General features: G+C 44.0%; 1 protein-coding gene across 1 annotated transcript in view; it reads left to right on the forward strand.

Moving 5' to 3' along the window:
* Positions 1 to 8,167: 8,167 nt before the first annotated feature.
* Positions 8,168 to 15,064, forward strand: part of C7 (complement C7) — a 36,818-nt gene continuing 29,921 nt past the window's right edge. Inside the window, exons 1-5 of the mRNA XM_084627679.1 lie at positions 8,168 to 8,366; positions 8,684 to 8,739; positions 9,430 to 9,505; positions 10,498 to 10,639; positions 13,293 to 13,434. Coding sequence (XP_084483805.1) covers positions 8,361 to 8,366; positions 8,684 to 8,739; positions 9,430 to 9,505; positions 10,498 to 10,639; positions 13,293 to 13,434 — 422 coding nt within the window. The 5' untranslated portion in view covers positions 8,168 to 8,360. The remainder of the gene's footprint in view (positions 8,367 to 8,683; positions 8,740 to 9,429; positions 9,506 to 10,497; positions 10,640 to 13,292; positions 13,435 to 15,064) is intronic.

Genomic DNA, 15,064 nt, shown 5'->3' on the forward strand with positions numbered 1-15,064 from the left:
GTTACTCTGGTGCAGTTCCTTAAACATGCGGCGTCTACAAGGAGCTGTATCTCATCCTCAGTGGCAACCCCACCTGCACTGCCAAGACCCCTGTGGATACTTTGTGGGGACTGGAGGCAGCGGCAAACAGAGTCAGCTGCAAGGATGAAGTGGTGGATGAGGAGGTTGAGTTGGAGGAGGAGAGGCGACAGGCTCGTCTGGTGTCAGGACCTCTTTTTGACTCCAGAGGGGTCTACCCAGTCCCAGCAGTCTGGCTGTGGTGTTCCTGAAGCAGCAGAGAAGAGCTCATTTTGCTTTGATAGTGCCCGGTGGCATGAGGTAGAGGTGTTCTTTATTTTGTTACATGATGCACGTGAGAGAAGGAATTGAAATGAACAACACAAGGTATTGTCTGCATCTGCTTCACATTCCCCTATGCAGCGGGGGCCCATGCAGAAAAGTTTGTTAATGCTCACTGAGATCTCCCAAAAATCTTCCATAGAGATCTCTAGGAAACTTTTCTGCAGATACTCTGCAATCCTCTGCCAAAGGTTCCTTGGCAGAGCCGCTTTGTTTCTTCCTCCATTGTAGGAAACTTTTCCATGCCAACGGCAATTCTGCAGGAACCAAAGCAGCACACAGGCGAGCAGCATACGGACCTGGTTTGAAGATGCACCCTTGCATCTTTGGTTACCCTCAATAGTGTGATTTCAGCTTCAGTCGCCCCACTTCTGGAAAATGGTTCCAGTATTCAGAATAGTGTCCCTATGTGCTCGAACTGATCCCCTTCTGAACCCACCTAGACCCTTTGTTCTGTCTTGCACCACCATCCCCCCACGGCCAAATTCACCATGTTTGGTGCTCTGGCCATGCTGCATGCTTGCAAAGGAAAGTGAGAAAGAAGTGTGTGTAACTTTTCTGATCCAAGACTGTGAGTGATCCAAGACACACAATACTGACTCCGTTTATTGTTTCTTGAGGGCCAGCTCCTACACACTGGTGTAGCACCTCTGTCAGATAAGGAAGCAAATGAGGAGGAGTTTTGCAAGGTGCTGCAATCATCAGATCAGGCCTAGAGTGAGCACAAAGCATGGCGAGAGACAATAAATGAAAAATTAGAAATGGATAGCTAGGAGAGGAGACAGAGCCAGAAGTGGATAATACAGGGTCAGGAATAGATAATAAAGCTCATGGAAGACCAAACAGAGATGCTAAGGTCCCTGATTGCACTGAAGGTGGAACACATGCATGCTCAACTCCCCCTGCATCCCATACAGAACTGCCTTCTTTGCTCTCCCCAAACTCCCACACACATTCCTCTTATGTTCCTGGCCCATTGCAGTACCTCTTGTACTCCACCCTTAGGGATATATCCCATAATGACAGCTGGACTTACACTTAACTGTGAGATCCTCACATCAGAGGGTGCTGCTCACTGTCATGTCCCTTGTAAGAAATGTTAATCTGTGTATTGCTGTTTAATAAAAATTTAGTCTTACAAAGACAGTGATTCTTTGTTTGTGACCTACACAGGGTGGTTGCAACAGAAATTCATACACGGTGTCAACTGGCACATTTTCAGACTCCAATTAACACTCAGGCAGGAATCATTACAGGGGTCATTCAATGTGGCAAGTAAACAATGCTTGGCTCAATTCATTACAGAAAGATACATTACCAGAGCTCATTGTCAAAATGCTCCTTCAAAACCTCCTTGATTTGTATACCTCCTCCCCACCCCCACTGAGCACCTCTAATAGCCCTAGTGTCTGGTTTCTCAAAATCAGCTGCCAGGCAATCCACTTCAGTGCTCCACCTCTGGGGAAACTTTTCTCCCTTGGCTTCACAAATATTATGCAGCGCACAGCAGGCTGCTATGACCATGGGAATATTTTCCTCATTGAGGTCTAAACGCCAAATAGGCAGCACCAGTGACCCTTTAATCTGCCAAACGCTAATTCTACGGTCATTCTGCACCAGCTGAGCCTCTGTGCTGCTGTCAAGGTTTCTGGTGTAAGGCTTCATGAACCATGGGAGTAAGGGGTAGGCTGGGTCTCCCAGGATCACTATGGGCATTTCCACATCCCCTATTGGAATCTTCCGGTCTGGAAAGAAAGTCCCTGCATGCAGCATTTTGTACTGTCCAGTGTTCCTGAAGATGGCGTGTGTCATCCACCTTCCCCGACCACCCTGCGTTGATGTCAGTGAAACGACCCTGATGAGCCATGGGGGCCTGCAATACCATACAGAAGTGGCCCTTTCTGTTGATGTACTCTGTCACAAGATGATCTGGAGCCAAAATTAGGATATACATGCCAGCTATCGCCCCCCCGCAGTTAGGGAATCTCATTGCCGCAAAGCCATCCAATATTTCCTGCACATTACCCAGAGCCACAATCCTTTGTAGTGGGAGGAGGTTAATGGCCCTGCACAATTGCATCACCGCAACCTCCACAGTGGACTTCCCAACTCCAAACTGATTCATGACTGACTGGTAGCAGTCTGGAATTGTCAGCTTCCACACAGCGATCACCACACACTTTTCTGCGATTAGGGCAGCTCTCATTTTGGTATCCTTGCATGGCAGGGCAGGAGCGAGCTCCGCAGAGTTCTGCAGCTGTTGCTCATTGTCCCATACCTGCATCACAATCCGATCCCACCACTTGGTGCTTATTTCCTGAGCCCAGTAGTGACAGTCCACCGTGTGCAGCTGCTCTGTGAATGCCAACATCAATCCTGAATTGTTTCTTTCCATGGCATGCAGCAGGGCAGGCAGCACAGATTCCTGTTCAGATTCGTAGCTCATGAAATACTGCAGGATCAGTCACGTGGTGTTCATAACGCTCATCACAAGACTGGTGAGCAGTGCAGGATCTGTGCTTTCAGGCAGAGATGGTGGGCACAAAGTTTACAGGGGCAGATGAAAAACAGCACGCAATGCAGTCAGAAGCCCTTAGAAGCATGGGATGGAGAAAACTCCTTTATGCGGCAGTGATCCCGCTCCCATAAGAACATAAGAACGGCCATACAGGGTCAGACCAAAGGTCCATCTAGCCCAGTATCCTGTCTTCTGACAGTGGCCAATGCCAGGTGCTTCTGAGGGAATGAACAGAACAAGTGACCCATCCCCTGTCACCCATTCCCAGCTTCTGGCAAACAGAGGCTAAGGACACCATCTCTGCCCATCCTGGCTAATAGTCATCGATGGACCTATCCTCCATGAATTTATCTATTTCTTTTTCTGATGCACTGCATGATGCACTGCAATCCATTTCCAGAACTCCTAGCAGGGGAAGATGGTGATTTTAACAGTGAGATAGCTTCCCACAGTGCACTGCTCTCTCTGTTTGTGCTAGAGCACCAACTGCGGATGTGCTCGGCCAACATAAGGAGCATTGCATGAACATGCACAAGCAATGTAATTACAGTGGTTTATGATTGTTGATGTAACTTAAGTCAACTTAACTCTGTATTGTAGACATGGCCTTAGTGACAGAAAAAAAGGATATGTTTGTGATGGATTTGACCACAGAAACCCCCTTGTTACTGTCACCTGATGTGCTGAGACTACCTCTGAGCCCGTTTTCTCGGACAGTTTGGGCCTTCAGAACTCTGCCTTGTTGCACCAGATACGCTAATCTGCTGCAACACAGACCCAGGGTCTGACTCACACCCCCAAAGCTGCAGACTTAACTGAAAATGGCTTAGCAAGTGCTCCTGTCTCTAGCACCTGGACACCCAGCTCCCAAAGGGATCAAAACCCCAAATAAATCCGTTTCACTCTGTATAAAGCTTATACAGGGTAAACTTATAAATTGTCCGCCCTCTATAACACTGAGAGAGAGAGAGATGCACAGCTGTTTGCTCTCCCAGGTATTAATTACTTACTCTGGGTTAATTAATAAGCAAAAGTGATTTTATTAAGGATAAAAAGTAGGATTTAGTTGGCTCCAAGTAATAACAGACAGAACAAAGTAAGTTACCAAGCAAAATAAAACAAAACACGCAAGTTTAAGCCTAATACATTAAGAAACTGATTACAGATAAAATCTCACCCTCAGAGATGTTCCAATAAGCTTCTTTCACAGACTGGACTCCTTCCTAGTCTGGGTCCAATCCTTTCCCCTGGTACAGTTCTTGTTAGCTCCAGCTCAGGTGGTAACTAGGGGATTTCTCATGACTGAAACCTCCTTTGTTCGTTTTCCACCCCCTTATATAGCTTTGGCAGAAGGTGGGAATCTTTTGTCTCTCTGGATCCCCACCCCTCCTGGTAAATGGAAGAGCCCCAAGTTTAAGATGGATTCCAGTACCAGGTGACATGGTCACATGTCCTGTAAAACCTCATTCTTCATTACCCACAGGCTGGCCACCATATTCACAAGAATCATAGAATCATAGAATATCAGGGTTGGAAGGGACCTCAGGAGGTCATCTAGTCCAACCTCCTGCTCAAAGCAGGACCAATCCTCAATTAAATCATCCCAGCCAGGGCTTTGTCAAGCCTGACCTTAAAAACCTCTAAGGAAGGAGATTCTACCACCTCCCTAGGTAACACATTCCAGTGTTTCACCACCCTCCTAGTGAAAAAGTTTTTCCTAATATCCAACCTAAACCTCCCCCACTGCAACTTGAGACCATTACTCCTTGTCCTGTCCTCTTCCACCACTGAGAATAGTCTAGAACCATCCTCTCTGGAACCACCTCTCAGGTAGCTGAAAGCAGCTATCAAATCCCCCCTCATTCTTCTCTTCTGCAGACTAAACAATCCCAGTTCCCTCAGCCTCTCCTCATAAGTCATGTATTCCAGACCCCTAATCATTTTTGTTGCCCTTCGCTGGACTCTCTCCAATTTATCCACATCCTTCTTGAAGTGTGGGGCCCAAAACTGGACACAGTACTCCAGATGAGGCCTCACCAATGTCAAATAGAGGGGGATGATCATGTCCCTCGATCTGCTCGCTATGCCCCTACTTATACATCCCAAAATGCCATTGGCCTTCTTGGCAACAAGGGCACACTGCTGACTCATATCCAGCTTCTCGTCCACTGTCACCCCTAGGTCCTTTTCCGCAGAACTGCTGCCTAGCCATTCGGTCCCTAGTCTGTAGCTGTGCATTGGGTCCTTCCGTCCTAAGTGCAGGACTCTGCACTTATCTTTATTGAACCTCATCAGATTTCTTTTGGCCCAATCCTCCAATTTGTCTAGGTCCCTCTGTATCCTATCCCTGCCCTCCAGTGTATCTACCACTCCTCCCAGTTTAGTATCATCCGCAGATTTGCTGAGAGTGCAATCCACACCATCCTCCAGATCATTTATGAAGATATTGAACAAAACCGGCCCCAGGACCGACCCCTGGGGCACTCCACTTGACACCGGCTGCCAACTAGACATGGAGCCATTGATCACTACCCGTTGAGCCCGACAATCTAGCCAACTTTCTACCCACCTTATAGTGCATTCATCTAGCCCATACTTCTTTAACTTGCTGACAAGAATACTGTGGGAGACCGTGTCAAAAGCTTTGCTAAAGTCAAGAAACAATACATCCACTGCTTTCCCTTCATCCACAGAACCAGTAATCTCATCATAGAAGAAGGCTTGCAGGTAAATAAACCATCTACAGCCAATTGTCCTAGTCAATGGGTGCCATCAAAATTCTAAACCACCATTAATGGCCCACACTTTGCATAGTTACAATAGAACTTCAGAGTTAACTTCATATTTCTAATTTTAAATACAAGCATAATACATACCTACAAATAGAATGAACAGACTCAGTAAATTATAAGCTATGTAATGATACCTCACAAGAAATCTTTTGCATAAAACATATTCTAGTTACATTATATTCACATTCCAAGCATATTTTCATAAGCATATGGAACACAACATCACAATGTTGGTGGGACAAACTATGACTTTGCAATATTCTTCCATCCTATCAATTAGTTTCAAGGAAAGAAAGTGTCTAGACTACAGAGAACACTGACTTCACTGTGAGATGGTGTGGGGAGGAAGGAGATGGGGTGGGGGGAGGGCGTTGCTTATGTAAGCAATGAGTACAGATTGAATAAGGACCCCAGGTCCTGGATATGGGCTAAGACAAATAAAATAATAAAAAAACAAGTACAAGATATCTTCAAACAGTATAGAGTATGTTATCAAAAGGGTTCACCATTACAGAGCCTGAAGAGTCTCTAGCAGGCTCATGGTACAGCTAAATTGACTCTGGAATGGCTTTCTTTTAGCAAACTGGTCATCATCATCCCTGAGTTAAACAGAGAAACATGACCCCAGATCTAGGAGCAAGGAATAATTAATCTAGGAATCCACATCTAGGCAAAAGGAATGCAGGCCATACTGACAGAATGGGGGACTGTATCCTGGAAAGCAGTGACAGTGAAAAGGATTTAGGGGTCATAGCTGACATTCAGTTCTGTGCAATGATGTGGCAAAAAGGGCTAATGAACTCCTGAGATGAATAAAGCTTATACTCAAATAAATTTGTTAGTCTCTAAGGTGCCACAAGTACTCCTTTTCTTTTTGCAGATACAGACTAACATTGCTGCTACTCTGAAACCTGTCATAAACAGATGAGTAGAAGTAGGGAGGTGATTTTACCTTCATATGTGGCATTAGTTAGGCTGATACTGAAATACTGTGTATAGTTCTGGTGTCCTCATTTCAAAAATGGTGCTGAAAAAATAGAGACCGCAGAAAAGAGCTGGAGAAAATGCCTCATAATAAGAGAGCTCAATCTGTTTAGTTTGTCAATCCGAGTTCAGTCTGTTTAGTTTATTGTAAAGAAGGCTGAGAGGTGATTTGATTATAGTGTATAAGAACCTTCATAGGGAGAAGATACTGGGTAGTAAAGGGCTTGTGAATCTGAGGAGAAAGGCATAACAAGAACCAATGGCTGGTCACTGAAACCAGACAAATTCAAATTAGAAATAAGGCACACATTTTTAACACTGACAGTGATTAACCATTGGAACATGGGAAGTAGTGGATTCTACCATGGGAAGTAGTGGATTCTCCAGCTCTTCTTGATATCTTTACATCAAGACTAGATGCCTTCTTAGAAGATATGCTTCAGCTAAACACAAGTTATGTTTTAGTCGAACACAAGTTGTTGAGCTCCATGCAGGGGTAAGTGGGTGAAAATTAATGGTCTGTGTTATACAGAATGTCAGGGTAGATATCTAAGGTTCCTTCTGACAAACTCTCTGAACCTATGAATCTGCACACAGCCTCCACCTAGTGCAATGCAGAAGTTACTACATCACAGCAAGGATTCTCACTCCGGCATAGAGTGTTTATTACCTTCCTGCTTCAGAATAATACTTCTGAAGAGTTTTTTTTTTTTACCTTTGGATTACACCAGATTGTACAGAATGGTGTGTATCATCCAAAGAATTTCCTGGGAGGAAGAATATCTTCACCCTATCATAAGGACTTTCCCTATTTTTGGCGCAAATTAATGGAAATTTCCCTGGCTGCAACATCTTAATGGTGTTTCTGGATTGGGGGGCAATTCTTGAAGAAGGGATAGAGCATCGTGGAAGAGAAGAATTTAGGGAGAAAGCGAGAAGGAATGTAGGGGAAGGAGTAAAATTCTGAGAAAGTGAGAGTATCCCATAGACAAAGGCCCCAATCCTGCAACAGCCTCCACACAGACAAACCCCTGCATGGAGCTCCATTGAAATCAATGAGGCTCTGTGTGGCTACAGGGGCAATTGAAAGATTAAGACCAAAACTTGCATCCAGGCTTTGAATACTTGGCCCCTGTCCTGATTTTTCATGATAGAAACTGATGTGTGGAGATTAGACTTGCTACTGTACATCACAACTGCAGATGTGTGTACTAAGGATTTGTGGCCAGAATCTAATCTCAGTCGTACAAGTGTAAACCAGAGTAACTCCATCCACTGAAGAGGATGAAGTGACTCTGAGTTTGTGTAACTGAGGTCAGAGCTGGCTCGTGGTCTCTGAAAAGTGAAAGACATTGCATCACAGAAAAAAGGGAGAGAAATTAAGTTTTCTTTCAGGGCGTCCTTCCCATAGTTTTGTGCCAGCCCTAGTTAGTTAGCATAGCCAAGCCTTGATTTATATGTATATTATTCTGTCTTTAAGACATTGAGCAGCTACAAGAACAGGCTGTTTGTGTCCCAGGAGATGATTAAATGGGTTAAGATTAACATTCCTCTGTATTACTCAGTCTTTCTGTAAAAGAAAAGCAAAACAGCAAGGCAGAGTCAGACTCCAGAAGAGACAGACAGACAGACAGACTGACTCCTCCTGCTGCTGACTTGCCCTCTAGTCCCTGAGGAGGTACATTTCTTCCCTGGTAGTTGCTGGATATCTCAGCGTTTCTCCTAACATGAAGGTAAGACAATCACTTAGCTAACTTCTACCAGTGAAATGAATAAGATGAAATATTAATTTCAAAAGGAAGATGCATGGCTGAGAAACGTAATGGGATAAAACTGCAATAAAGTAGACAAACAAGAAAATGTGGTTTGGGTGGCTAATCTGCTGAGTGTTCAGATTTCACATCATTGTTAGTAGTGCCATTATTATTTATTTGCATTGGAGTTTGGGTGGAGTAAGGGCTGCTGACCAGGTACCAAAGTTGGCAAAACGCATGCAAAAGAAAAAGCAGACTAAACAGAAAATTAACGAATGTTTTCCCTCCTTGTTCAGGTGTTTGAGTTTTTCCTTCTGGTAGAAGTTACAGGTTTCTTTCCAGTTTTTTCCAGGTGAGTATTTATTTGGAATTGGGTATGCTAAAGACTGACTATGAATTGTTTAATATATGTATATATAAATGTGCTTACATAGACATGGCTGGTCCACAACATGGGGAGAGGGTTAAAGGAATCTCAGCTTGTGCCCCTGTGAGAGTGGAGCCACTTTCCCATCAGCACTGTCAGTGCCACCAACCTCTCCAGTGGCAGGGGGGAAAGTGTGATGGGAAGCAGGCCACTGCCTCCCTCCCTTCTGAACACACTGGAAGAGCTGGGAAGCTCCACTGGGAGCACTTCCTGGGAATTCTGGCTGAGCCGGAGAATTCCACAGGGAGCTCCCACTTCAATCTGGCCTCTGCACTTCCCACAGGACACACAGGGCTGTGCTGTTATGACACAATCTGGATCCCAGTGTATAGTTTTGATATGGCCTATGCGAGCATTCAGGACTGAGCGTGTGGGATAGTTTCTCATGTCTGTCTAGTGGTTAGACAGAAGGATTGGGAGTCAGTTTTATTCTTCTGTGGCAGGATGAGTGAATCCCATTGGTTTCAGTAGGAGCACAATCAGGCCCCATTTTTTAATCAACATTCATTTAGCTGTGTCTGAAAACTTTGCTCTAATACTTATGAATGGAGACATTGCAATTCCTTATAACTTTTTTCTGTTTTTTTAATAATGCAAAAAATCATATTGAGACAGTCCTTCCTCTCCAGTCAGTTGCCACTGGAATCCTTATGGCCCTTGGTCTGAATGTGATGGCTGCACTAAAACTCAGGTATAATGCTATTAATGCCTTTTTCCTTTTGCTTTCCTTAACATGCATTTTTATAATAATTATGGTAACATTATATCTGTAAGAGGATCAAAAGCCTAAAGCATATGGTTTGTGTCTGCAAGGATGCAATATTCTAAGAGCTGACCATGCAGAAGGAAAGGACATTGATGTTAGGAAGGAGGATAATCATCATAAGCATAACTGTCCCAGTCGTTTTTATTTTGGTGATAGTTACAAAAAATGTCCTCGTGGAAATTCCAGTAAAATCTTATAATTCTTCAGCTTTGATATCTATTGATTCCTATTGTCTGTCAGTTTTTATTGGATGATCCAATTGCTCCATTCCATTCCTAACAGGAATCAGTAGAAACAAACTGAAAGTTTTCTATGTTGGCACTTTCACTCAGGTGAGAGATATTTTTGATTTTTAGATTCCTTATTGCTTCCTTTGATAAGTCATTAATTAGGGATAGGTGGATGGATGGGTTCAGATTAAAAAAGGGCCAGTGTGCACTTTCTCTCAAGACTTGACATGAACTTGAATTTCTTTTGAGATGCAAAAAATCCCCAGTTTATCTAACTTTAGTTTTTGTCACGTTCCTGTGCACTACTTGATGGCTGTTTTATTTTACTTCTGGCGGGTCAGGTCCAAGAGTGAGTGACATCATTCAAAATGTTCATAAAATGAAAAAAGAGTACAGTATTTTCAACTGGCTTGTACTAGTTGCAGTTGGCACCTAGATTTTAGAACAGAGCAATTGGGTTTTTTAGTCTACTAGGGCTAAAAAGAGTAGAGTCCTTTCTGTTAAACCATTTTGTATTATATGTTGTTATTTTGTAGTAACATGAGGAGCAGTGTGTTTGTTTTCAGGAAATGAAAATAAACATTTCAATTAATTACAGCAAAGGATTTGTTGTGCTGTCATGAAAACAGTCTAATATTTCTGCTTTAGGTTTACACTTTCTAAAGGTTTCTATTGATTTGCATTCAGATTCGCAGACGGACAATAGCAGTTTACGGCCAGTATGGGGGAAACCCATGTGTTGGGAGTGCCTTTGAAACACGACAATGTGTTCCTACGAGAGGATGCCCAACAGAGGAGGGCTGTGGTGACAGGTTCAGGTGCTTTTCAGGTACTTTATTTTACTTTATTTTTCATAACTTTCTAATACTTAAAGTTATGAAGATGATTATGTAAAGGTACTTCCTGTTTATCAGACAATCACAGTATCATGAGTTAAATAAAATCAAAGGATGAAAGGTCCAGTGTTTACTGGAAAGAAATTCAAAGGCCAAAGATCAGACACAGTCTTATTAACCCACTATATAGCCTTGCTGTGGTCCCTCTGTGCATATATGCCTTACCCCACTGACACGTTGGAGGGACACAAAGGGGAGCACCAGCTAAAGGCACATGCCCCCCCACACGTGACCTGCACGTTAAGGACAGCTGCATTATTCAGTTGCGTCTGTCCCATTGATGGCTGGAGATAATTTTTAAGTCTTCTGAAGCTGGAGAATGAGTTCAGGATAATACAGGCACAGTGGGAAGGATTCTTATACATTTGCAGTACTCCAGAAACATAGTGCTTCCAGAGTACTGAAAATGAGTCCAGGATCTCTTTCTTGATGAGTAACAGCTAATTTAGGCACCATCATTTTGTATGTATAGTTGGGATTATATTTTGCCATGTGCATTACTTTGTATTTAACACTGAATTTCATCTGCCATTTTCTTGCCAAGTAGGGTGACCAAGTGTCCGGTTTTTGACCGGAACACTCGGTCGAAAAGGGACCCTGGTGGCTCTGTTCAGCACCACCAACCGGGCCATTAAAAGTGCTGCGGAGCTAAGGCAGGCTAGTCCCTACCTGTCCTGGCTCCTCTCTGCACCCCGGAAGTGGCCAGCAGGTCCGATTCCTACGCGGGGGAGCCACAGGGCTCCGCGTGCTATCCTTGCCCCGAGCACCGGCTCCGCACTCCCACTGGCCAGGAACTGTGGCCAATGGGAGTGGCAGAGGCAGTGCCTGTGAGCAAGAGCAGCATGCAGAGACACCTGCCCTACGCCTCTGCCTAGGACCTGGACCTGCTGGCTGCTCCTGTGGTGTAGCATGGAGTCAGGACATGCAGGAAGCCTGCCTTAGCCCCCCTACTATGCCACTGACCGGGAGCCGTCGGAGGTAAGCCCGCACCCCAACCCTGAGCCCTAACCCCCTGCCCCAGCCCTCAGCCCCCCCAAATCTGGAGCCCCCTTATGCACGCCAAACCCCTCATCCCCGGTCCCATGCCAGAGCCTGCACCCCCAGACAGAGCCCTCACCCCCAAACACTCCAACCCCCTGCCCCAGCCCAGAGCCCCTTCCCTCACCCCAAACCCCTCATTTCTGGCCCCACCTCAGAGCCCATATCCCCAGTTAGAGCCCTCACACACCCCAGTCCCCTGCCCCAGCCCAGTCAAAGTGAGTGAGGATGGGGGAGAGAGAACCACCAAGGGAGGGGCAGGGCCTCGGGGAAGGGGCGGGGCTAGAGTGTTCAGGTTTTGTGTGATTAAAAAGTTGGCAACCCTATTGCCAAGTCAACCAATTTTGTGAGATCCCTTTGTAACTCTTTGCAGTCTGTTTTTGACTTAACTATCTTGAGTAATTTTGTATCATCTGCAAACTTTGGCTACCTCACTGTTTACTCCCTTTTGCTGATCATTTATGAATATGTTGAACAACACTGATCCCAGACCAGTACAGACCCCTGGGGACAGCTCTATTTACTTCTCTCTGAAAATGGGCCATTTATTCCTACCCTTTGTTTCCTGTCTTTTAACTGGAGTGCCTGGGAATGGTTTCAGGATCATCTAATGCTCCTTAATTTAATTTAATGACGAGCCTTTTGTTATCTTAATCACCCTGCCTCTGTTTATAAACAAGGCACCAAGGGCAGAAGGCGTTAGTAGCACAGTACTCATCACATTCCACACTCCAGCTCTGACTCCTGGGTCCTTGCCCCACCCCAGGCGATTGGGGAGGGGCATGTGACCCTTCGGGCCCCCCCACCACACGTCTCCCCTGCCCCGCTATATTATTTTACATGATCACATATTATTATGACACCAGCACTCCTATATGCCCGCTGTACACTGTTCAGCCTATGCACGAGGGCCCACTTTTGCTCTTAGTTACACCAGAATAAATTGAATGATGGATTTTCTGTGTTATATTTGCATAGGTCACAACCACTGCCCACTGGCTGATCAGCACACTGAATGAGTTAGGGGTTGTGTGGAAATGAGGTGCCAAATTCTCCCCTCCCTTAGACCAGTGTAAATCAGGAGTAACTCAACTGCCATCAGGGGAGTTACAATGGAATAAAACTGGTCTAAACCAGAGAAGAATCAGGCCCAATATATGATCATGTAATTAAAGGCTGAATTCTAGTGTATAAGCTCCAGAAACCCTCGCTATATGTTTAAAACATGCACTGCAATGCCCTCAGTTCAATTCAAGTGTCACTTTTTAGAGACACAATGTTCGCTATTGTAGGGTGGTCAAAACCAGAATTTGAACCCTGATCTTCCAGGGATATATAGGTCACAGAGGCAGGCCCCCGAGTCCAAGTTTTTTCTTGAGTTTACGTAATTTTTATTAAAGCTTGTTTTTAATTAGAACTACGCAAAATGAGAATGTGTGATGAGAATCGGCTAATTAACATGCTTGAATTTTATATTTTGTGTATCCAGGTGAACAAACGTGTTTCCTCCTTTCCCTGAGATTTTTTGTTTGTTTGGTTTGGTTTTAGGTCAATGCATTAGCAAATCTCTGGTGTGCAATGGAGACCACGACTGTGAGGAAGACGGTGCTGATGAGGATCAGTGTGAGGAGAGCAGACCAGCTTGTGACATTGATAAAATGCCTCCTAATGCAGAACTTACAGGAGCTGGGTAAGCTTCTCTGCAGATTCCATCTTACGAGTTACATCAATATCTGTGCTAGTTTACGTTGTATTTTTGTAGCATTTCACAACAAATCTGTGACTAAATAGAGATAAACATCTTGGCCTCCAGTTAACCTGCTCACATGCAGCAGAGGGACCTTCAGCTCCAGATCTCAAGACTATTATTTTTACTATTTTATTATTTGTGTTAACCGTAGTGCCTAGGAGACACAGTCATGGACCAGGACCCCATTGTGCTAGGTGTTGTACAAACAGCTGCATTAAAGAAAAGTCTCCTTTAGCAAGAGTAGAATTAGGGCTTCTAGTCTCTCTAGAGAGCATTCATTAAAGTGCAACACAATCTTTAACAATTGTTTATGATCAGGCATTCCACCTAACAGAAGGCAGCAATGCACATGTACAGTGTATAGCACATGACAACCTCTTTCTCACTCTAGTCTGCCAATGTAGATAGATTAAACAGATGATTGAAGGACTTCCTAGCTCTGCCATATGTTTTCATTATGGGTGTGAAATTTTCTCCTCAAATACACACATATAACTTCCATTGACTTCAAAGAGAGTTGCAAACAGAGATATGATTTCAGAATTTGTCCCTATGAGCTGAAACTTTATACTAAAAGAGCCTAGTTCTTCCCTGACTTACACTTTGAGTAGTCATTGACACCTGTGTACTGCGTATATAAAATGCACCCAAATCAAAATGGTAGCATTTTACAATGACTTTGTACAAGTGTGATGATTAAACAAGGTGCATGGTGGTAGAGAATCAGGCCTGAGATTGCAATATAGGTATAATTTTTGGACAAGATTCACTGCTATGATCTGGCTGCTGTGTTCTGGCTGTTATGATCTAGCTCAGGGGTCGGCAAACTTTCAGAAGTGGTGTGCCGAGTCTCCATTTATTCACTCTAATTGAAGGTTTTGCATGTCAGTAATACATTTTAATGTTTTTAGAAGGTCTCTTTCTATAAGTCTATAATACATAACTAAACTTTTGTTGTATGTAAAGTAAACAAGGTTTTTAAAATGTTTAAGAAGCTTCATTTAAAATTAAATTAAAATGCAGAGCTGACCGGACCAGTGGCCAGGACCCGGGTAGTGTGAGTGCCACTGACAATCAATTCGCGTGCTGCCTTTGGCACGCGTGCCATAGGTTGCCTACCCCGATCTATCTCCACTATTACAAAATAGCTAGGAACCTGTTTTAACTGGGTTTATAGCTGTCCTGCATCACAGAGGCATCTTAAAGCAGCCAGAGTATAACTATGAATCTGGCCTTTAATGACCTCAGATACACATACAGAAGTATTAGCATAACAAAATGATTATCTTAAACTTGTTTAATGTAGCCCTATTACCTTGAGAATGATCTTAGGTCAGATGTAATAAAGAGGAGTTTTGGTAATGGATTGGGCATTTTGCGGATATAGCTAAACATAAGCAGTTGCCATAGATACAAATGTATTGGAGTTAGCAGGTGTGAAATATGTACTCATTGCTGACACAATTAAGCATGGCATTTTACTTTCCATACTCTAGTATGTATGTGCGGCACTCATATGCCCACCTAGGAGTCCATAATATAGTGTCCTATTTTCTTATGTAATGGCTTG

Source organism: Lepidochelys olivacea, assembly GCF_965140295.1.
Source record: "Lepidochelys olivacea isolate rLepOli2 genome assembly, chromosome: 5".
Lineage (NCBI taxonomy): Eukaryota > Metazoa > Chordata > Testudines > Cheloniidae > Lepidochelys > Lepidochelys olivacea.